Below are 25,203 nucleotides of genomic sequence, written 5' to 3' on the forward strand. Positions count from 1 at the left end.
GAAAGAGAAATTATTTTCCCTCTCTCACAACACTAGAACCAGGGGTCACCCCATGAAACTGAAGGTCGGGAAATTTAGGACTGACAAGAGGAAATACTTTTTCACACAGCACATAATTAATCTATGGAATTATTTGCCATGTGATGTGGTGATGGCCACCTGCTTGGGTGGATTTAAAAGGGGCTTAGACAAATTCATGGAGGACAGGTCTATCAATGGCTACTAGTCTGGTGGCTGTGGGCCACCTCCAGCCTCAGAGGCATGATGCCTCTCAAAACCAGTTGCAGGAGAGCAACAGCATGTCCTCACCTCTTGCCTGTGGGATCCTCAGAGGCATCTGGTGGGCTACTTTGTGAAGCAGGATGCTGGACTAGATAGGCCTTGGGCCTGATCTAGCAGGGCTGTTCTTATGCACAGAACCATAAAACAAATGTAAAAAAATTGCTACAATCCATGATTTGGACTCTGCCACTCATGTTGTCCCTGTTAATCCCTCAGGCTGCCACCTGGACTAGCAGAAATGATCGTGGGTTTGCATGTATTGGGTGTGCATCATTAGTACAACAGACGCCTGAGAAATCATTCACTTGCAAACCATTTCTGGTTATGTCATTGAAACCTTTGCCTTGCCATTGAAACAGATTAGATGACTTTAACCCTCTCTGTTCTGTTTCAGTGTGCTTCACCGCATGGCCTGCAGGCTGCTGGCAGCCCCTGACTTGCCTCTCCCCCCCCTTGCCCCCTCCCCTGCTGATGGGACATGCACCCTCCTCTGCACCTTCGGTTGCATTTTTTGTGAGTGGAGGCAGCCCACCCAGGAGCAGCAGTAGTGGCAGCAGCAGCGGGGAAGACAAGAAGGTGCCTGGCAAGAAGAACCTTCAGTGCAGGCCCTTCCCCCTTGCCGCTGAGGAGGCTAGTGGGCCAAGCACAGGCCTGTGGCTGATGGTGCCAAGGGGCACCCTCTGCCACTTTTATGGTGTCTTGTATCTATTTTATTGTTGTGAGCCGCTCCGAGCAGTAGTGCACTGGAGGGGCGGGGTATAAATATTATGCATACATACATACATACATACATAACCTGGCAGTGGCAGTGGGGGCACGCCAGCGACCCCCACCACAAAATGAGTGAAGATCACTGTTCTGTTCTATTCCATCTGTAAGCTATTGCAAGTAGGGTGACCAGATGCAAACAAGGTCTCAGAGCTCCTGAGGAGAGAGAATTTTGGGAGGTGCAGTTTGTCATGTTGGTGCAAGAAGAGCTGAAATCCCCTCCTCCTTGATAAAGAGCTGATGGAGTAGAGGGCTTCGAATGTGAACTGTGGACCTCAGCCACAGGCAGGCACACTAGGTGTCCTTGGACCCACTCTCCCAGGCCTACAACATAAGGATAAAAATCCCAACCTCCCTTACTGGGAAGTCCAAATTCAGAGGAACAGATTTACCAGTGGCATTCGGTAGTTCACTCATGCCTACATACACATATATATTCACTCCTTATTTTATTGGTTTGTTTGTTTGTTTGTTTGTTTATAGCATTTATATACTGCTTCGGAGGCAGACCTTTCCTTGATGGAAAGCTGATGGTCCTCAGTGCCTCTTTCATTTCAGGTTGTTTTTACCCCTAAATGGCCATTGCCATTGCTACAAAGGCTAGAGACTTAGATAGACTCTGACATAACCTTACTGTATTGTTTGTGTAAAGTCCTGTTTTGCAATGTTAAAATGGAAGAAAAGCCCTGCTGGATCAGACCAAGGGTTCATCCAGTCCAGCACTATTTCCAATTGTAGCCAGACAGTTAGCTCTGGGAAGCTCACAAATATGGCAAGAAGGCAATAGCTTTCCTGCTTTATCCTAATTGCCTTGTATTCTGTCAGGAACTCAGACCCTGAAAAGGCCCTCTCAGAGGAGGAGAAGAGGAAGAACAAATCCTAGCCAAGACTGCTGGCACTGAGGAGAGTCCCCTAATCCCAAAGAGTCTGAACAACCAGAACTTGCTCCTTCTGTGTTCAGAGGAGCCTGGGGCTGGGGGAACCAAGGATCCAGTGCCCACCAGTGAACCTATGGCAAGAGTAGAACAACAATGGTCTCCCAATGGACTTACTCGTGAGAAAAAAGCAGTCAACTCAGGTGCTTGCCTTGAATTATGGCCATTCTGAAGCTCCAGGAAGAGGCAAGGCTCCTGGCTCTCATATAAATGTCTCATTCAGGGCCTGACCTTTGCTGGAGCAACAGCTCCCTTAAGGAGCTGCTCGTGATTCTGCCACCACCACCACCACCACCACCACCACCACCACCACCACCACCACGCTCTGTGGGAGCTGGGGATGGACATACTCAGAGGTGTACTGCCTCTGATCATGGAGTTTCATAGGAACATAGGAAACTGCCATATACTGAGTCAGACCATTGGTCTATCTAGCTCAGTATTGTCTTCACAGACTGGCAGCAGCTTCTCCAAGGTTGCAGGCAGGAATCTCTCTCTGCCCTATCGTGGAGAAAACAGGGAGGGAACTTGAAACCTTCTGCTCTTCCCAGAGTGGCTCCATCCCCTGAGGGGAATATCTTACAGTGCTCACACATCAAGTCTCCCATTCAGATGCAACCAGGGCAGACTCTGCTTAGCTATGGGGACAAGTCATGCTTGCTACCACAAGACCAGATCTCCTCTCCTTTCCATTCAGCTGTCATGGCTAAAAGCTTCTAGATGGACTTCTTCTCCAGGAATGAGTCTAATTCCTCTTTAAAAGCCATCTAAGCAATGGTAGCAATGGCATTGTCCAGGTTTCTAAACTTAATGATGATGAATCTGACTTCCCTTCATCAATAATAACCTTGCCAAGCATTTTTCAGCTACTAACATTTAACATGTTTGATGGGCACCAAACTAAATTGTGGAGACACTACCATTCTCTGTTCTTTTTTTGTCTGTGTTGAAACCAAAACCTTTACTATTATGATTACTACCACTACCACCACCACCACCACCACCTGTTCTTTCTTTCTTTTAAAAAGTTTTTCTACATACTACCACCAGCAGTATTGTTGCTCCACAAGCAGACATGAACCACCTTAGCTCCGGGCTTCTTTTTTCATGCAGAAATGGTAAACAGAGTTTAAAGCTCTCCTAACCAAGGCCTCCTCCACCAATCATTTCAAGCCTTGGGGTGCTGCTATTTCTGTCTTATGGTATTTACTAAGTCAGTCAAAATTAGAAGGCAATATTTCATCTCTAATTGTCAAGTTCAAAAGCCTCCTAACTCTGGCACTCTATAATTAAACAAGGTGATTTCTTGAGTGGTAGAGGTCCCAATTTTTGGCTTTTATGGATCTTTTATGGATAAATCCAATTTTTGGATTTATATGTACTTACTTTAAAATGAAATAATACCGATACCCCATCATCTTCTTTGTATATGCTAGGGACTTGAGCCCCCTTTGCTCATTTTTTGAATGTATAGGGCCAGACTGGGGAATGTAATTGTATTGACAATCCCCACCTGCAATCTACCTATGTTCATTCTGAAAGTAGGAATAGAGTCCCTGAATAGACAACTGTCTCTGTGACTTTCAAAGCCCTGAACAAGCAGAGTTCCTGATCAAGTGGAGAGAGCCCTACATGTAAAGGGATTCTGCTCATATGTTCCAAGTGAACAGCCATATAGTGGCAGGAACCACCACTGTGATCTTGTCTCCACTTCCCTACCCCACACTCCCTGAATGCATGAAAGGTCTTGGGTCATTTCTATTCACTCTCATTCAGTTCTATGGGATATAGCAAATGGGCTGCCGTTGAGGACACCTAGTTGACCACTGGGAAAACTTGTACCTCATTTCAATGGTTGGGTTCACTTGGGCAGAGAAAAGATTGAGGCCCTGCTTTGTCTCTGACTGCACCCCTTTACTTTCTTCTGTATAAATGAATCATGAGAAGAGCTCCAGAGTCTTCTAAAGGCTTAGAAGAAATTGTCTTATACCAAGTCAGACCCTTGGTCCATGTAGCTAGGTATTGTCCACACTGATAGGCAGCAGCAACTTAAGGTTTAAAGCACAGGTCTTTTACAAGTCTGCTACCTGATTCTTTTAATTTAAGAGGCCAAGGAAGGCTCCAGGACAGAGACTTGAGGCCATCTGCATGCAAACCACATGCTCTCTACCACTCTGGTACAGAGTCTCCCAAACCAGAGGAAGGTAGTGCATATCATGTGTTTCCGTGTGCGCGCGTGCATATGTAAAGACACCATCCTTCAAAACTGTAGTGATATTTTCTCATCCTAGAAGAGCTGTGCCTACTCGCATATCAGGAATCAGAGAAGGAAGAAGGGAAGTTTTACAATATAGGGATGGGGCTGGTGGGTGCTAGCCATTGCAACCAGATTTTACTGCTGCTTTTTAATTTATTTTTTTTACTTGTCTATATGTTATTCTTTCCTATTATTGTATTTCTGTAGGTGGTTTGTGGTCACTAGTTATTTTGTTTGATTACCAAATCACAGAATGGGATGGGGAATATAACAAGTGGAACTGCAAATATGGTGGGTTTGGCAAAATGGTTATATAAAGAACCACTAGTAATACTATTACTATTTATATACTGCTTTTCAATTAGAAGTTTGCAATACGGTCCATATAGAAAACGAAGAAGATGTTTCCCTGTCCCCAAAGGGCTCACAGTCTAAAAAGTAACCTCAGGCAGACACCAGCAACTGTCACTGGAGGAATGCTGTGCTGGGGGATGGATAGGGCCAGTTGCTTCCCCCCTGCTTAATATAAAGAGAATCACCACTTGAAAGGTGCCTCTTATGCCCATATCCACATCCATTAAAAACAAACAAATGTCAGATGAATCAAAACTTGTCACTGAATAGGGATGCCACATGCAGAAGTGGTATGGGGATAAGGAAATTTCAGAGGGGGGTGATTTGAAGGCCTGCTTTCACCTATTATATTAATTCTCGTAGACATGCCTCTGTGGGGATGCGTCCCGGCAACCCAGCGGATTGGCTGGGCGGTGGAGACGCCGGATTGGCTGGTTGGCCGGTTGGCCCTGTAGGGAAGTGGCCGCTTGGGGAGGAAAGGAAGGAAAGCGGGCAAGTGGAGAGGAGAACTGAACAGATTGGGGCAGAAGGGAGGGGGGAAGCTGAGGGGAGAGAAAGCGGCGGAGCCTGGCTGGGCAGAGACAAACGGCTGGCTGCTTCGGAAGATGCTCTCTAGAGGGAGGGCCGTGCAGGAAGGAGCCAGCTAAATGCTTGGCCGCCCAACACCAGGGACTGGAGGAAGGAGGAGGCAGCAGTGGCCAGTGGGGAAAACACAAGCAGGCTAAAAAGCGGAGGCGGGGGGGGGGGGAAGGAAGCACGAATGAGAGAGTGAAAAAGAGAGAGAAAGAAGGGAAAATGGAGGAGGGAGCAAGCTGGGGCAGAAGGCTTGGGGGGAGGGGACTGGGGCAGAAGTCTGAGGGGGAGGGGAGTAGGGCAGAAGGTGGGGGGAATGTACTGCCGCACAGATGCTCTGTGCGAGATCAGCTAGTATATACTTAAATTGGGTTGATTAAGCAGTGTAAAAATACAATATGCGTCTGTTGATATAACTTTTTACGACTCATAGTAACCACAGGTCTAGGTACTCCTGAGGAATAACTGCATGTGGTCATGAGGGGAAGGGGGGGCCTGCTTAAATGGCACCCCAAATCCCTAAACAGCACCCTTCATGCTGGGGAGAGCCCAGCAGTGACAAACTGACCAATTGCTGGCAAGCCAAGTTTGCCAGCCTATTTGAGAGAGAGGAAGCCTGAAGTATGAGGCAACCATTGGCTAAAAGGTTTGACCGAGGAGATTAGTCTCCTTCAAATAATTCTGCTTTTTAAAGAAACTTGCAAGGGTCAGTGTATGTTTGCAGTAGCAACCATCCAGCCAAGACCGTCCTTGGTGGCCAGAGTTGTTTTTTGTCCCTTACCCCACCCCAGCAAGAATGAGGGACAGATTCCTTTTTAAAAGGTGACATGCTTTAATAAAGCTAGCAAGAGGTGGAGCAGGGTACCAGGTTCCATGGCAGGAGCTCCTGGTTTCTCATTAATGTTTTAACTTTGAGGATAGGGTTGCTGCCGGACTGTGAAATATCTTTGTTCTCCAAGCACTTCAAGAGCCAAGCAGCCCAAACCTGGCTACATACAAATCTGCCATCAGTACTTTCCTGGATGTGCTTCAAAGCAGAACTTGCCTTCCATCTTATGCAGTTTATGTATTTTTTTGTTTTGAACCTCATACATTCATACAGCCTGAAATACTGTCCTAACAAATACTTATTTATTGAGTTTTGGGGGAGAGAGGGGAGATGAAGAAACACATTTCAACATATCCAAATTATCACCAAATTCTCTCAGATAAAGGCAACTCAAACATGTAGGTCCTGACATGGTAAAGTCACACCACCTCAGAATTCAAGTGACGGGGCCATTGCTTTGAAAGTGCTCCCATGTCAAAACATATCTCCATGTTGAAAAACAAGGTATGGCTGACACAATATAACGAAATATTCAAATGGACAGTACCAATTCAGGCTGCAGTGGAGATATGTGTCATTTTTTAATGTCCTCCATGTAAAAACTTCTCTGTAAGTAAAAAAAACCCAAAACAAGACAAACACTAGCACATCAGTGAACAAGACTGTAGCCCAGCTTGCTCCTTGCTATGTCAGTATTTCAGGAATTTTTAAAATGTAGAACATTTACAAAATTGTAACACTTGTCCCCCTGCAGTCTGAAACATACTTGATTCTGCTTCCTCAGAGCTCTACCATCACCCCATTCCCACCTCGTCTGCTGTATATGTAGACCAAGCCTTCTATATCAGGTCAAAGGATCCATGCCCGTATGTTTGAATCAGCTCATATCCTGCTTACTGAGAGCTGAAAAAAAACCCCATTTGATGATCATTCTTATGGCTCTGAGGTCACTAGGAAAGAAGTAAATACATCCTGCCACCTAGTGACTTTGTTGCAAAACTACAAGCTGCAATCCAGTAATGAACTGAAGTTTGAAAAAGTGACAGTTGCAAAAGCTTGAGCATGCACAGATTTCTTTAAAAACAAATTTAAACTGCAGGAGACTAAGCATTAGTAAACTGTGTTAGAGCTCTTACTGGTATTTGGGACAACTAAGGGACCTTTACAATAATTCGAAGTGAAGCATTTTAACAACAGAACTTTCATTTCAAGTTAGATCTTTAGCAGGGGTGCGCATGAATTGATTTGTTGAACCATCTGGCCATTGCTGGCTAGTTCGACAAATTGAATAAAAAATTCGCAAAATACATTGCAATTTGTCCATAGGGAACAATGGGGGACTTGCGTCACCCCATTGTTCCACATGGGTAGGTCCTAGGGACACCAAAGTGTGTTGGGTGATAGAACATTATGGATGCTACCTACCACCCAACCTACAAAAGAAACAGGCAAGTGGGAGATTTTTAATTCCCCCCCTCAAACTTTCACAAAAAAAACCACCCATAAGATCCTATGGGGTTTAGGTTTTAAAAAATAAAAATAAAATTGCTGGCTTTCCCATTTCTTTTGTGGGCTGGGTGGTAGTTGGCACCCATAACAATGTACCACCCAACCCACTTTGGTGTCCCTAGGACCTTCCCATGGGGAAGAATGGGGTGATATGAGTTCCCCATTGTGCCCTATGAGTGAAACAAGCAGAATGCACTGTGCACACATTTTGTAACCCTTCCTTGAAAAACAACACCACAGAACAGAAGTAGCACACACAGTCCCTCTCAACACAGAACACATTTTGCCAAACACACAGTCTAAAGATGGCCAAAAAAGAATCACTGACTCAGAATCCACTGTCAGCCACTGTGCCTGTGATGCAGTAACTTCATTAGCACAAGTTGCTCTTTCACACATAATTATTATTCCATCCTAGTGATGTGCACGAATTGAGATTCATTCACAAATTCAAAGCTGGACTGGTTTGTATGGCTGCTGAACGGATTTGACTGGTGGGGGGTGGGGTGGGGTGGGAGAGGTGCTGAGTGGAACTTTTAGTGAGGACAGCAGGTCACCTCCTCCTCTTCCACTCCGCACAGCTTCCTGTTGCAGTGGCATGCCTCCCAGTAGCCTGCGCGTGCTGGTGGTGCCCTCCCAGCAACCTGTGTGTGGTGGCACACACATGGCCTCTGCACATGCACAGCGACCATTTGTGTGGTCAGCATGGTTGACAGACCACAACTCAAGGAAGGAAGACACTCAAGTTCTGCCTTTGTCATTCTAAGATCCAGCAAATCCAAATAGTTATGGCAGCAATAGGTAGCCCAGCATTATACTCAGGGCTAAGCAGTGTTCCCTGTAACGGGGATTCCTGGATGTTGTTGATTACAATTCCCAGAATCCTCAGCCAAAGGCCGTTGCAACTGGGGATTCTGGGAACTGCTGTCAGCAACATAATGAAATCCCAGCTACAGGGAACACTGATGCTGAGAAAAGAAAACCACAAAATCAAACCTTTCTTGATTCCTTCCTCCCACCAGTCCTGATGTATGGACTTTCTCTGCCTCCCAATCCTTTTGAATACATTTTGAAATTCCCTACAAAAGTGTTTCCTCCTCCCTCTCCCTCCCCTCAGCCAATGGCGGCATAGCTGCCCAAGCCAACACTTGATTTTAATGACAACAAGCCAACCACAAAGCAAGGAGACCTCAAGCCAATCAAAAGCCAATGCCAGAAAACCAATTAGCAAGGGGGAAAAGCCTGCCAAAATGGCTGCATGAATTGTGTGAATCAATGCACACTGAATTGCAGCTGATTCAATTTGACCTTGAATCAACCACTTCATTTAAGGGGTGATTTGATTCATGGTCGAATCCATGACTCACCCCTGATTTGGCGCAAATCTAATTGCACATTCCTAATCTTTAGTGGTTACCTATAGAACTACTACTCCCACTTCAATCTAACAGATGTTAGAAAATCAATCACCAGGGTTGTGAAAGTCAGTGCATTTTATGCCCTAATCCCTCTAGATTTTAGAGGGATTAGGGTATAAAATGCACTGACTAAAGTTCTGAGTATCCTGCACCAAGAGTTGGCCCCCATACTTCTCTACCACACTAAGGAAAATTGGAGAATCACCAAGATTGTATAAATCTGTCTGTCCTTGCACACCAATTACATTTTTCATTCCAGCAAGATCCAGTGGGACATTATCTGCATTCCTTTGCCAGGCCTTAGCCACTTGGGCAATATCTACAGCTGTTGGCTTCATAACGGCTTGCTCTAAGGGCTCATTCAAAGACTCATTCTCCTCCCCAGGAATAGATGAGTCAATCTGAATCAATGGTTCCTCCAAGGCCTTTGATCTCCTCGTTCAGTTGTATCAAGACATCCTCCTGAAGTGGACTACTCATCTTCTTGGGGGAGATGATTTTAGCTAACCCCCTACTTGGTGAAACTGTAATTGCTATATCTGATCAAGTACCTTAATAAAGATCTATCTACTCCCACTATTAATCAACTGGGTTTCTTTTGTGTGGAGACACTAGGCACTAAAATGGGAAAAGAGAGAGGACTAGAAAAGGTCCCTACAGATGATCAAGGGTCCTGAGGTATGAACAAAATCCCCTTGTTGTTGTTGTTGTTGTTGCTTTTCTAACAAACAAAACAAAACAAATCCCCATCCTCTCAGCCCAGCCCAAACCAGTGAGAATGGGAAGCTGAACATGCTTGCTGTCCTAATTTGGGGCCTAAATGGAAGGGAATTGGGCTTATAGGGCACACAACCTTACTGGCATTTTTCTCTTCTTAATTCCGCCTCTCAAATATTTAAGTAAGTTATATTTAAGTAAGTTATAACAACAAGCTGCTTACCTGTAGGTCTGGTTCTTCTAGTGGTCATCTGTCCTTTTACACAAATGGGCTTTGTGCAGGCTTGGAGACCACGTCAGAATATTCCAAACTTCTGCTCTCCTGTTTTTGGCTGGAATCCAGCCCCCAGCCACCATATGTGGTTGTGCCACTCCTCATCCTCTCAGTCATGGAGACCGCCTTCAAGAGACCCCAGTGAGGAGGATGGAGGGGCGTGTACTGGGACAGATGACTAGTAGAAGTACCAAAGTTACAGGTAAACAATCTGTCATTCTTTGATGTTGTATTTTACACAAATGGGTGCACAGCAAGCTGTCATACCTGGTAGTGGGTTTTATCCAAGATAGATTGGAGAACAGTTCTCCTGAAAGCCATATTCCTGCAAGCCCGAGCTTATCCCATAGTGCTGGATAAAGGAATGTGGTGTAGCCCATGTGGCAGCCTAGCAGACAGTTTCTAGCAGTGTCACTCTCTTGAAGGCTGCCGAAGACGCCATGTTTCTAGTGTGGTTCACCTTGATGGTAAGTTGTAAGTCTTTACATGCCAACTTGTAACAGAGTTCAACTGTGGAGACTATTCACCTGGACAAGGTCTGTGTAGAAATCTGGCATCCACATCGCTGACCCTCATAAGACACAAACAATGACTTTGACTGCCTCCACTTTGCCAATCGTTGGAGGTAGAAAGCCAAGGCCCACCATACATCAAGGAGATGCAACCTGCATTCTGCCAGTGTAGATGGATTTTGGAAGAAAGCAGGTAGTTTGATTGGTTGGGAGTGTTGAAAAGCGGAGACCACCTTGGGAAGGAACTGCACATTTGGCCGCAAGACCACCTTGTTTGAGCCGAGGTGATTGCCACTAGGAATGTAACTTGCAGGTAAATAAGTGAGGATCCACAGTGGCTAGAGGTTCAAACAGGGGCCCCAATAAACAGGCCAGAACCAAGGACAGATCCCATGTAGGAGCCATGACTGGGGCATCAGGGAGGGCATGAGAGAGACCCTTAAGGAAACGTTTTACAATGGGATGGCAGAACCAGGAGTGTTCAGTCTTAGAAGAATGGTCAACAATTGTTGCCAGGTGAACTTTCAACGAAGAAAACTTCAACACTGAATGCTTCAGGTTGAACAATCTTGCTCAACTTTCAAGGGCGAACATTGACGCCATGCTGGTTTGCAAATGTAAGGAATCTTTTCCATATATGAGAGTAAGATCTGTTGTTGCAGGTTTTCAAGATGCCCAAAGGACCTCTTGAAGATCTAGGGGGAAAGTGTCAAGATCCTCCGTGCCGTCAGTTGAAGTGACTTCACGTCTGGATGAGAATGTGGCCTGAAGCCTGAGAAAGAAGGTGAGGGTGGCATGGAAGTTGCGTGTACTCTAAGGCCATCTGCTGTAGTTGTAGGAACCATGTCTTCCGGGGCCACAACAGAGCCACTAGAATGCACTGAACCCATTCCTTCCTGATTTTTAGGAGTATCCTCAGAATTAATGCGATTGGAGGGGAAAGGTAAGTATAATGTTCCTTCCAAGACAGGACAAATGCGTCTCCTAATGAGTTGCTCCCTTTCCCAGCTCTCAAACAGTACATCACACACTGTACATTGTCCTCCACTGCAAAAGCGACCAGCGTGGGAGTGTCTTAACAACTGAAAACATCAAGGAGAGTGGCAAAATCAAGTACCCAATCATGAGAGATCATTGACAACCTGCTGAGGGCATCCACCCACAGGTTCTGTGCACCTTGTATATGTACAACTCACAGTGTTACCTTGTGAGTGATGTACCATTGCCAAAGAACTATGGTTAAGGCCAACAGTGACTTCAAAGCTGTTCCGCCTTCCCTATTCACGTAAGCTTTGGAGGTAGTATTGTCCGTTTGTATGGTGACAGACTGATCAGAGGAAGAAAACCCTTGAGAGCATGGAAGATGCTAGCAACTCCAGGTAGTTGATATGTCTATGACGCACTGAGGAATTTCAGTGACTGCTCAGATGGAAGCATTCCGTGTGCACGCCCCAACCACTCAGAAGCATCCATGTTGATCACCCTGCTCTGCAAAGAGGAATGAAATGAGCTGACGTACGACAGATGACCAAGGTGGGTCTACCAGGCGACTGCTGCTCGGACATGCTTGGGAGGTTTGAGGATGGCATTTGAGGAGTTCCTGTGGGGATTGAAGATGTCTAGGTACCACCTTTGAAGTACGTGCATACGGAGGCGAGCATGGGCAGTACATTGGTGGTAGCAGCCATGTGCCCCAGCAGGCACTGAATGGTCTTCACTTGGTGAGCCTTCCCAAATACCACACGGGTTGCCAAAGTAGTCAAAGTGCTGATTCAGGCATCTGGAAGGAAAACGTGGCCCAGATGAGTGTTGAAAATCAGATGGATGAATTGAATGCTCCTGGCGGGAATCAGTTGTGACTTTTTGTAATTGAGCTGGAGCCCTACGGACTCTAAAGTCCTGATGGCCAGAGAGCGTCTGACATCTCCTGTGATGAGTTTGTGGCGATCAGCCAATCGTCCAAGAATGGAAATATTTGGATTCCTTCCTGCTGCAAGAACGCTAGTACCAGGGCCATGCACTTTGTAAAGACCACAGAGGCCAATGCCAGGCCAAAGGGAGGAGCAAATTGATATATCTGCTTGCTGACTTTGAAGCAAAGAAACTTGCAGTGCTGTGGCCATATGGAGATGTGGTAGTATGCATCTTGTAGGTCTAGGGATGCAAGCCACATGTGGCACTCGAGCAGAGACAGGATGGCTGCGACTGAAAGCATGCAAAAAATGTCTGTACACAAAGTATTTGTTTATTTCTCTGAGATCCAAAATGGGTTGGAGACCTCTGTTGTGCTTTGGCACTGTAAAATATTGGGAATAAAAACCTTGTGTCTGATTTGTGGATACCCTCTCTATCACATCCTTTAGCAGGCGGGCCTTGACCTCCTCCTCTAGGAAGGGAGTGGGAGGTGTGGTGAGGACTTGGGACTGAGAGAGTCTGTTAATGAATTCCAAAGCATAACCGAGGCAAATGATGGTAAGAACCCATTGGTCTGAGGTGAAAGCATCTCAAGCGGCTGGAAATGTTGCTAGGCGAGTATCTGTTGCCCGGGGTGGGAAGTCATTGCTTCTTAGTGAAGAAGTGCTTCTTTGTTTCTGAGAGGTCAGATTGTTGGGCTGAAAGGATGACTTTGGTCAAGGAGGAAATCTGGATGGGGGAAGGGAACAATCCGAGGTGGATTGCTTGGAGGAAGATCTGGACGATTGGTAACTAGACCACTTGGTCTGTCTGGTAGGTTTAGATGTATTGGACGAGAAGGACATAGACTTAGCAGTGCTTCTCATCTTTTGAACTTCCTGTAGAGTCTCATCAACCTTATCATCAAAGAGGGCCTGACCCTCAAAGGGCAAATCCTGAGTTCTCGAATGTGCCTTATATGTCAGTGATCTGAACCACGCAGGCCTCCGTAGGGCTACCAAAGTAGCCATGACCTTCACAGTACACTCCACAGAATGGCGAGCAGAGTACAGTTCCTGTGTGTCTAACTGCACTGCCTCTTTCACAAAGACTTTTGCCGAACCTTTTTTATCAGGAGGCAACTGGTCAATGAATGGCATAACCTTTTCCCATAGGAGATGATTATAGTGGGCATTGTACACCTGATAGTTTGCAATTTTAAAATGCAAAACAGCTGCTAAATATAGGCACCTCCCAAATGCATTTAATTTCCTTCCTTCCCTGTCACCTGGATTGGCAGTAGATCTTCCTCCAGTCTTTGTCAAGGTTGCTTCCACAATAATAGAATCAGGGGGTGTTTTTTTGCAAGAATGCTGAGATGTCCTCTTCCATTTGAACTCTATAAAAGTTGTTGAGGTGTCTAGTAGGCTGGGACAACAATGAGGGTTTATTCCAGTAGTTCTTCACAATATCCAGAAGAGCCATATTCAAAGGTAAAGATGCTGGAACTCGAGTATCAGCATCAATGAGCCCAAACAACAGATCTAGTTCACCCTTGTGCTGTTGGTCCAAATTATATCTGAGAGCCATCACCATTCTTGAGACATAATTGGAGTATAAGTTCAAGTCCTCTGATGGCGAAATATGTTTTGAGTCAGTGATTAGATCCTGTGGAGACAACCCCAATTAGGTCAGTTCCGAATGTGAGAAATGTACCTCTTCATCCTCTGATTCCTCCCCTTGACTCAAACCTGAGTGATCAGGCTTGATTTGCTCAAGTTCTTCAGGTGCCAATGCAGATGATAGTAGATGTTGACTCACCAACTTCATTGGTATAGCCTTCTCAGAAGGCTGATGGGGTTTCGGTATCATACCTTCACGCATGCGATGTGAAGTCTGCTGCTCCAAATGTCTCTTGGAATAAGGGCTAAGTCTACAGTCAACAGAGCAGGATCAAGATTGGGTTCAAAACCGGCTCTGATTAATATTGAGGTTGTATGGACTGCTATAGCAATTGTACCACTCATCCCAGTACTGAAGATCTTCCCGATACCAACTGGGAGCATAAGATAAACAATACCCATTATAGTCCTGTCCATAGCAACTGTAATCACGGTCACCTTGGTCCCAATTAAGGTGAGGGTCACCTCTGTAATATTTGGAGAAGAGGGAGTTCCTTGATGAGTTCCCGCTTCAGCGATCCACATAGTGGTGTGCATAGCGATCCCAATCTTGAGTATGGTGCCGATCTGAGGAAGGGTCTTGGTCTCTATGATGTGTCTCATGTTTGCAGGTTGGAAAAAGCTCAGATGGCAAAGAGTGCCTCGATCTTGATGGTAGAGGTGTTTGGTCCTGGTAACCAGGGATGTAACTGCTGGTATCCGAGGTGGGGGTGTATTCCAGTTTGTTATCTGGCTGTTGTTCTGGAGAGTGGGGCCATGTCAGCTCTGGGGAATACTCTATACTCTGGGGAAGCATTGATTACAGTTGAGGTTGGCATTGGTGTTGGTATGGGCACTTCCCTTGGGACTGAAGATACGTGCTTGGTACTGGCACATCACCTCCTACATTTTTATTTTTCTCCTTCTTGGTCTCCACTGCTTGTTTACATTTAGGAATGCATAGGAGATGCTGTCCTGCTGGTAAAGATGGCTGTTGATGGGGGAGCTTTTTCTTTAGCATGATCCCTGATGCAGAGGCCATGAAGACAGTAGGTGCTGAAGGTTTTAGTGTAAAAGGCTTCAATATCGATCCCTATGGCAATGGGGTTGGTGGGAGTGATGCTAAGGAAGGTAATGGAGTAGACAGCATCAGCAAGTAGACTTCAGAACTGGAGCAGTTGGTACCGACTGAGATTTGGGTGAATGTGGAGCCACCAATTCAGTGTCCGATTTTGATGAGAAAGGCACATTGTCCTTGGACATTTTGGTGGCATCTTTGGAGGAATGAATCCAGGGAGGAATGAAGCGCTTACTCCCACAAAGTTGAATGCAGGCAAGATGCCTTATTCTTCCTCACCTGTTTAGTGAATTTTTGGCAGTGGGCGCAGCTCTTGATTATGTGCGACTCTCCTAAACAAAATAGGCACTTGCTGTGGGTATCTGTTGAAGGCAGTTTAGCCCCACAATGGGCAAACGTTTAAGAAATTGTCTTGCTCACCATGCAATGCGAGCAAGGCCTAAGTGTTCTGTCCCATCCGGGAGTGGGAGCAGGGGGTCTCTGTGTGTGTGGAAATAAAATGCTGAGACAAAAGTGAAACTACATGAAAAATTAAACAAATAAAGAATAAAGAGATAGGGAAAGAGTGGAGAAAATAGAAAATAAACAAAAAACCATGTCCTTTTACTTGCAGCATGAAGCTCTGAAGACCTAACAATGTCGACTGAAGCATGGACCATAAGACTGAGGGAATCATCATCGTCATCAAGATTAAGAATTGGACAGCACCAGGAATGGATGAAGTACATGGCTTCTGGCTCAAACATCTAACCAGCTTACATAAAAGACTAGCCGAGCAATTGAATGATATACTTGAAGGTAGAGAACTTGATAAATGGATGACAACTGGCAAGACTTGTCTTCTTATGAAAGACTATGGAAAAGACACAGTACCAAGTAATTATAGGTCAATAACGTGCCTTCCAACAATGTTCAAGCTCATGACAGCAATTGGAGTAGATGCTGTGCAAGACCACCTAGAAAGGCACAGCTTGTTACCAATGGAACAGAAGTTTTGGAAACCGTTGGAAAACAAGAGGCATAGAAGATCAGCTTCTTATTGATAAAATAGTTTTGGAAAATTGTAAATGGAAGAAAGACAAATCTAAACAGAGCTTGGATTGACTATAGGAAAGCATTTGGCTCACTACCACACAACTGGATTTTGAAATGCCTGGAAATGACTGGAGCACATGATAACATTAAAAACTTTGTTTTTTTTAAAAAAGGCAATGAACACATGGAAGACTCATTTGCTAGTCAACGGAGAAGAAGTGGGAGAAGTTAACATCCGGAGAGGAATACTTTAAGGAGACTCATTGTTGCCTTTACTTTTTGTAATCTCCATAATTCCGCTATCCATTATTTTGAACAAAACAAACCATGGATACCAAACTTCAAAAACACCAGTTAAGCTTTCCCACCTTCTTTTTATGGACAATCTAAGGCTTTATGGAAAGTCACCATCCGAAATTGAGTCATTACTCAATACAGTTAGAATTTATAGCCATGACATCGCATTGGAATTTGGACTGGACAAATTTGCTATTTTGGCAATAAATCGAAGAAAAATGACAACTAGTGAAGGAATTGAGATGCCAAACAAAAACAATATAAAGAGTCTTTCACCTGAGGAAAGTTAACAGTATTTGGGCATTCTTCAAAGTGACAAGTTCAAGTATGCTGAAGTGAAGACCAAAGTTAGCAAGGAATACATCAGGTGAGTAAGAGACACTGAAATCCAGACTCAATGGTGGTAACACTATCAAAGCAATCAACACAAGGGCAATTCCTGTAATCCGATTATACAGCAGGTATTGTTGATTGGACACAGACAGAACTGGATGCGCTGGATTGGAAAACCAGGAAAATAATGACCATCAAATGCCCTGCACCCAAGAAGTGATGCTAACAGATGCCACGAAATGAAGGTGGACATGGAATGTTGCAAGTCAGACAGTCTATTGAAGAAGAAAAACAAGCACTGGCAGAATACATCAATGAAAGCCAAGAAGAAATGCTACAGGAAGTGGGTAAGACAGGACTGTCGAAAATAAAGGAATCAAAGGATGAATACAAAAAACAGCAGATGATGAATCGATGAGGCAAATGGCAAAACAAACCATTACACAGCCAGTTCTTTAATGACATACAATTGAAAGTCAACAATAGCACAACATGGCAGTGGTTAAAGAAGGGGACACTGAAGAAAGAAACAGAAGGTCTAATTTTTGTAGCCCAGGAACAATTACTATGAACACATGTTATAAAAGCAAAAATTGATAAGACCCAGAAAAATAGTAAGTGTCAATTATGCAAGGAAGTGGATGAGATGGTTGAACACTTCGTATGTTGTAAGAAAATTGTGCAGACTGATTATAAGGAAAGACACAACAAAGTTGTTGCAATGATCCACTGGAACCTTTGCAAGAATTACAAATTGCCAGGAAGCAAGAACCGGTGGAATCATCCAATTGAGAAGGTCACAGAAAATGAAGAGGCAAAAATCCTTTGGGATTTTCAAATACAAACTGATGGGCATTTAGCACACAACACGCCTGATCTGCTAGTCATCGGAAAGAATCGGGTTCTGATAATTAATATTGCAATCCCAGAGGATAGACGAATCGACAAAAAACAAGTGGAGAAAATAACTAAATACAAGGACCTTCAGACTGAAATTTAGCGGCTCTGGAGGGAAAAATACAATAGTGGTGCCAATAGTTGATGGTGCCCTTGGTGCAATACCAAAAGAACTTGAACACCATCTCGACACCTTGGACAACAATAAAATTACAACACATCAACTATAGAAGGCCACACTACTTGGGACAGAATGAATACTACGACGATATCATTAATACTTCTTTAGTTGTCCTAGACCCTTGGAAAGGGCCTGATAATTAAAGTACCAAAACTAGTCAATAACATCTGGTAGACTGTGTGTAAATAGCATAATAAAACCAACAACTTTATTTGTTAGCCACACCATAACAAATTGTTCTCTGGGAGGCTCACAACAGAGGATTAAAACATACAATAAAATCACATAACACATTAAAAATCACAACAGACAAAAAAGATAAAAAAGAAAATACAAAATACAATACAAAGCAGCTTAAAAACTCATTTTAAAATGAGTTAAGAATAAGATCAAATATGAAAACCCGGATTTATAAGGCTTGGGTGAAAAAAAGTTCTTTACCTGGCGTCTAAAAGAACAAAGTGACGAAGCCAGGCAAACCTCACTGAGGAGACTATTCCATAAATGGGGTGAAACCACCAAAAAGGCCCTCTTCTTGGTAGCCACCCACCTCACTTGTTTGGCAGGGGCACCTGGAGGAGGGCCTCCGAAGAACAGAGGCGTATCTAGGGAAAATAGTGCCTAGGGCAAACACTGAAATTGCGCCCCCTGTCCAAGCATCTGACACCCATCTTTCAGATAACTTTACCATAATATCAGCTGAAAAATACAAGTCAAGCTCGTTAATCTTTTAATATTTCAAAAACTATTTAGCAGTGGACTTAGCCAGACCAAAAAATGCTGGAAAACTACAAATTTCAGTATGTGGGGGCTCATGAAATACCCAAATACCATGTGGAGATGTAACTGGAAAACTAAACAGAAGTGCCTGTCTAATTCTCTACCATGCATTGTAGCATCACCATTACATAAGTTTTAAAAATCAATGGAGAATTTGACTTTTCCCAGATACTCTGTAAATAATTAAAGGATATGCAGAGTAAACTGTGTCACTGCTTGGAATATATTCTAGTCTTTCAGAAAGACAGTTAAAATGAGAGAAAGAGAGCAAGAAACTCCCAGTGGGCCTTAATACTAAGGATTTCACACTGATTCAAAGACAAACTCACCATTAATAGCCATATTAGCAAGACATCACATTTAACTCACTTATCACAATAAGCAAAGTAAGAGCAAATGTATACAATCCTAGCTCTTAAGCGTCAGCTCAGTATTCACAAGCCCTGATTCTCGGTACATAGTGCCAATCTGAATATGTGTACAGTGTCTTATATTATATTTTTATTATTATTATTTTTACCCGTAGCCCCTTTGGGGGGCTTCCTAAAGGCTGGGGGGTTTGCAAAGATTCTCCCTCACCCCGCTGGCCTCTAGGGCCTCGCAGGGACCATTTGAGCATGTGCAGTGGCCGTTTTTAAAAATAATCTTTTTTTAAAAAAAAGGCCACTGAAAACAAAATGGCCACCGCACATGCTCAAATGGCCTCTGCAAAGCCTGGCATGACCTAGAGCCTAACAGAGGCCATTTGAGCATGCACGGTGGCCATTTTGTTTTTGGCAGCCATTTTTTTTTTAAAAATTAATTTTACAAAATGGCGCCCCCCTTCAAGTGGTGCCTGGGCATGTGCCCTGCCTGCCCTACCCCTAGATACGCCCCTGCCGAAGAATATATTAAGGAATGGGTAGGGACATATGGAGCAAGGCACTCTCTCAGGTAACCTGGTCCCAAGCCATTTAGGGCTTAGGATGAGGAGTGGTGCAGCTGCATATAGTGGCTGGGGGCAGGGTTCTCACCGAAAAAAGGAGAGCAGAAGCTTGGAAGATTCTGATGTGGTCTCTGAGCATTTGCAAAGCCCATTTGTATAAAAGACAGACACCACGTCAAAGAATGGGATTGCCTGTTTGTTACCTTAAATGGCCACAACGTGGCAATTGGTTTTGGAGGGTGCAAGTGTTAAAAACACCCCCAAAAGTCAAAGCTGTTGACCTTTGCACATGGAATTGAGTTTCACACCAGCAAACCACTATGAGCCAGATCCAGTGTTGGCTGGCTGTTCTGGTGACCGTTACGTGCTGCACGGCCATGTGAAATCAGCGCTTGGGTGATAGATAATAGGAGAGCAACTCTCAACATGAATTCGTCCAGTGAGGGACATGTCCAGGAATGTTCATGCGTAAACAAGACACTGGGAATAAAATGCCACTTCTCTCACATTGTTTTCCCGGCTAACTGAGCAAAGAAGCACCTTTTAAAAGGGGTGATTCTCTTTATTGAGCAGGGGGAGAGCAACTGGCCCTATCCAGCCCCAGCACAGCATCCCTCCAGTGACTGTTACTGGTATCTATCTTAAGTTTCTTTGTAGATTGTGAGCCCTCTGGGGACAGGGATCCATCTTTGTTTATTTATTATTTCTCTATGTAAACTGCTTTGGGAACTTTTGTTGAAAAGCGGTATATAAATATTCATCGTCACCGTCTCTTGAGATAGTTTTACAATTTTTACTCTTCTGTTTACTTTTCAGTAGTTTCCCACTACCTTCACCTCCACCCCTGCAGCCTTCTTCCTGCTTTGGTTTCAGAAGATCCTAAATCAGGGATTCTCAAACTTGGGTCCTCAGGTGTTATTGGACTTCAGCTCCCATAATCCCCAGCCTCAGTGGCCTTTGGTTGGGGATTATGGGAGTTGAAGTCCAATAACACCTGAGGACCCAAGTTTGAGAATCACTGCCCTAAATCATCCAGACCAAACCCCAAATCTAGTGCTATTCAAAGGCCCATGCCATGCCACACCTTTATTCCATGGCAAGGCATTTGGGTTTGCAACTAAGTGTACACTCATCAAGCAGCCACAGCCAATTGCAGCTCTCTGACAAGCTTCACACAATGCCTGTTCAACTGACCATCCCACATTCAGAAATTGTTCAATTAACTCAGAATAGCTCTTTGACTAGGGAGGCATATATTATACATGTGTTTTCAAACACATTTGTCATATCCACATATTACATGTTTAGGTGTGCAGTTAACTATCTTAAGTGAACATGGGCATCCACAGGAATATTTCAGGGTGTGTGTGTGTGTGTATGTATGTGTGTGCCCCCACTCCCCACCACATAACATGTAAACTGCTCCACATGAAGCTGGAAGAGGGGACTGCCTGCCACTCCCTTGCAGACACACTGAAAAAATGAAATGTGTTACAAGACCCCCAGATGCTATTCACTGTAGGTTAAAAAAAATCAGCCAGAACAAGTACAGATGGCAGAAGATACTTGCATAATGTATAAAAAGCAGTCTCTAGTCACATACATGTATTGATTTCCTATATTTTCCCTTTAACATGTTTTTACTTCACTCTGTAGTAGTATTGGATGTGGTAGGGACAATTGTTGTTTAGCACTTTGAAGTCTTCTTACCTGGCTGATAAATTGAGGGCCTGATGCTGGCAGTGGTGACAACTCTAGGTTTCGAAGCAGGAGCTGGGGCTTCACTGTAGCCTGTGTAAGGAGCTGGGCCATGGGGAGCTGGTGCTGATGATATATAAGATTGGCCTGGACCTCTAAAATCAAAGCAAAGCTATGAGCAAACCATGCATACGCCAGAAGATTAAGCTTCATAAAACATCAGGAGCAGTGGCGGCTTCCACAGAATGTTGTGGGATACTACCTGAAAGCTCCAGAGGAAAAGGATGGAGAAATTATAACTTAAAAATCCACTACAGCCCAGTCTGTGCTTCTAATAATTGTGTTTTAAAGAGTAGGTTAAAATCAAAAGTTTAATAAAGTCAAAAGAGAACCTTAGGTTCTATTAGCATATTGATAAAGATTAATTGTCAAATATCAGAGCACCCTTTGTATTTGCCTGGTGACTGTTCTTACTTGGCCACTGAGTTTGGGAGGAGGAAAATGACATGTGTTGCACATGGAAGATAGTCATTTATAACAGCAGTGGGAGATCAGAAAAACTCATTTCAGCTGAACTCTTTTCAGTGGGAAGCAGGGTGGATTCAGAAAGCAAGGGAAAATATCTATATCTAGATCAGCAAGTATCTTCCAGGTACCCATGTGAACATATGCCCATCTCCAACAGCTTGTTGAGGGACAGTCTGGATCCCACTCCCAGGCTGAAGAAGTTGGCTTCCTTTCAGAGTGGAAGGACAGGATGCTCCAGAAGGAGAGGCCTCCAGAGTGTCCTTGCTTTTTGCACTAGGAAGGGAACCTACTGACTCAGAATCGGCCTCTTGTGTGTGTTTTGTTTTAGCCTGGGCAGCACAGAAGATATCACTTCTGACTCAGCAGTTATCTATGTGGTTACATTTATATCCCATCTTTATTTCCTTGTGGAACTCAAGGCAGTGTAGATGGGGTTTCCATATGACACTGGCCAGAGTAGACCTGCTTAGTTTCAGCAAGATGCCTGTATCAGATGATGACCTGTTACTGCCCCTCTCTGTGCTCTGTACTGGGTGCGAGGAAAGATAAACCAGCTTGTGGGCTGGATTCAGCCCAGTGGCTGTCATTTGAACATCTCTGACTAACTAAAGGCAAAATCAGAAGTTAAAGCAACTATGTTCAAGCACTGTTCAAGTGGCCCAGAACAGCTCCTTGTTAAGGGAGTTATAACTGATCTTCCAATGTCCAAAGGTGACCACAGTAGTTTGGAACTCAAAAACCTATGAAGTATGTCCAGAGTAGCTTAGCACATAATTAAGTGGTAATGAGGCAGTTGGGAAATCTATCCGTGCTCATGTCAGCTTCAAAAGGTGGCCTGCCAAAATGATGGATACCATATCAGCCAAGGGACCATCCTCTTGACCCTCTCAGCAAATGGCACATACAGTTTTGAATCAATCTGTGCTGAGTTCCAGCTAAGGGCACCCCACACCGAGGTGGTTGTGTGAATGATGATAAGAGGCCAAAAGTGCATTTTGTTGCACAACTCAACCTTTCACAGGTAATTAGGCTGATAATAAAATCAGCAGCATGCAGCCATAAGGGCGTCACAGGAAAGAGAAGCACTTGAGCATGATTTCAACGTTACATACAAAACCCAAAGAGAAATATAACTTTACTTTGTGTCTTTCAACTTTCAAATACAGTGTCTTTCAACTTTCAAAAACCAGTTTCTTTATAAATAACAACCCACGTAATGGTTTTTGGGGTTTTTTAACCACACCTTAATAAAAATTAGGGCCAATGGGAGCCAGACACAATGGATGTGAGGTAGACCAAGGGCTACCAATTAGCCATTCCTAGAATAAAAGATCAATCTGAATGGTTAGTGTTCCTGATTTGCTGAGTGCATTTTGTTGCACAGCTCAACCTTTCACAGGTAATTAGGCTCACAATCACAAATCACAAACACTTTCTAAATTAATCTAGTGTGATTCTGATTTGGCAATATGCATTACATCACTTGCAATAAAATTATAATTGTAAGTATCATCAAATGGATAAATGACTATTGGTTACAATTACTTAAAATTGTTTTGTGATAATACATTAGTTTACAATATCCTGTCTTCTGGGAAATAAAAATCTACTAAAGAATATCTTAATATGGAGAAATGAAACACTCCAATATAACAATTCAGATAAAATTGTAAGATCCAGCAAGAGAGCAACAGCAGGAATGCAGTTTAGAATTAGCTATGAAAGAGAGCCTGAAAGAGAGAAAAAGCACACAGCTTCATTAATGAACAATTTTAGGAAAGCTAAGTCAGCTGTAGAAAGGTATCAGTTGTAATTTCTGGGGTAGAAAGTTAAACAGAGGTATGGTAAGAAAATAGCCTAGGAATTGATGATGGTTTAAAAGAAAAGCTTAAAAACACTGAAAGCAGCCGTGAGACTCCTGTGACAGATAACAGCAGATCCAAGCAGCCAGTAAATCTGAAAACCATTAGTTGTCAGAAAAGGGAAATGACTGCCAGTAACAAGATAATTATTCAGATTAATGCTTCACTAAACATCAGCTGGCAAATGGAAAGCTGCACACTACTAGCATCGGCATGAGGGAGCACGGTATACCTCTTTTTGGACTGGTAGGTGATGGAAGTGGAAGAATGCCGGTTGAGGCTAAAAAAGACAAAAGTTGGTGCTTTTTAAAATGCAAAATAAAATATGTTTGAAATTTGGAATAATCTGCAGAGGGCTAATTAGCAAGTTGGATTGTACATGGTCTCCGAATAAAAATTAAAATGTGGTTTGTTAAGCATAGTAACATCATTAAAGATACATTAAAGTACACGAGAGGCACGGTGTTCCCTCCAAGGTGAACATTTAACTGAGACGGAATCAAAACTTACCCACCATACTCAAGCCAGGAGATCCAATGAAGGTTGCATGTAATGGCATTTAAAGCCAGTGGATTAGTAGCTCACAAAACTGTTGTAGTTCTTCAGTTTCTGGATTCTAATTACTGATATGCAATACATGTCAGCAATCAAAGATACACATTGCTTTGCTATCATGTCTGAACACCTAGTATTATAGCGGGAAAACATCAGGAGAACCAACCATTATCTTAACTACTTTGAGAACTTTTTCCTGAAAAGTGGCATATAAATATTGTAAATAAAAACTGTTAAGGTATCAGGCAAAATTAGGGATCCTAGCTATAGTGTGACAGTGTTACAAAAACCTAGGCAGCTCAGAATATGGGGGTTGTTTCCTGATTTTATCATAGGGGAGCAGGACCCATGTTCCCACTGCTGGGTAAATTTAAAATCCTGGTTTCCTGTATTAGGTATCAGATATGGAATTAGCAGGACAAGAGGAACTGTTTTAGAAATTAGTTCATATGTTTTTTGTTGTGTGGCACTAGAAGCCTGCTTCTTTTCAGTCTGGTCTAAGATGAACCTGTGATGAACAGAGCATGCAAATAGTGAAGTAAAGACCTTCACTGGGAAATGAAATTTAATTAATTAATTGTGATTGACAGATTTGTTAGCCGCCCTTCAGCATAAGCTTGCAGGGCACTGTGCAGTTAAAAGATAAAAACAATGCAACAAAAGCACCACAATTAATAAAACATCATAAAACCACAGGAGTTTTTATTGGATGATAAAACCGACAGAACTAAGAATGATCGGGGCGTAGCAAGGTTGGAGTGGGCTCAGAGACAAGATTTTAAAATGCCCCCCCTTACTGAAGCAAAGATGCAAGTCATTTCATGGTACTAGAGAAAGACATGCTGTTCTGGTAGCTCCAGGTCTTAACACTCACATCAGTTTCGGAGGATGAATACAACTGAAGGAAGCCCAGGCGGGTGCGCAGCTGGGGAAGTGAGTCATGTGACTTGCTTCGGGGGGGGGGGCTTCAAGGCAGTGGGCCTCCAGACAACTGTCTCCCCTTGCCCTATTATAGTTATGCCTCTGAGAATGATGCTTGTCAATTAAAAAGA

At 43.7% G+C, this 25,203-nt stretch overlaps 1 protein-coding gene across 9 annotated transcripts in view; it reads right to left on the reverse strand.

Moving 5' to 3' along the window:
* The window catches only part of LDB3 (LIM domain binding 3), a 249,056-nt gene that overhangs the window by 25,143 nt on the left and 198,710 nt on the right, over positions 1-25,203 (reverse strand). For 7 of the 9 annotated variants that reach the window (XM_053309389.1, XM_053309388.1, XM_053309393.1 and 4 more), the window contains 2 exons: positions 23,829-23,876; positions 21,219-21,361 (listed from right to left, as the gene is read on the reverse strand). In XM_053309389.1, coding sequence (XP_053165364.1) covers positions 21,219-21,361; positions 23,829-23,876 — 191 coding nt within the window. The remainder of the gene's footprint in view (positions 1-21,218; positions 21,362-23,828; positions 23,877-25,203) is intronic. The other 2 variants (XM_053309396.1, XM_053309390.1) reach the window with 1 other exon arrangement.

The sequence above is a fragment of the Hemicordylus capensis genome, chromosome 3 (genome assembly GCF_027244095.1).
Source record: "Hemicordylus capensis ecotype Gifberg chromosome 3, rHemCap1.1.pri, whole genome shotgun sequence".
NCBI classification, from domain to species: Eukaryota; Metazoa; Chordata; class Lepidosauria; order Squamata; family Cordylidae; genus Hemicordylus; species Hemicordylus capensis.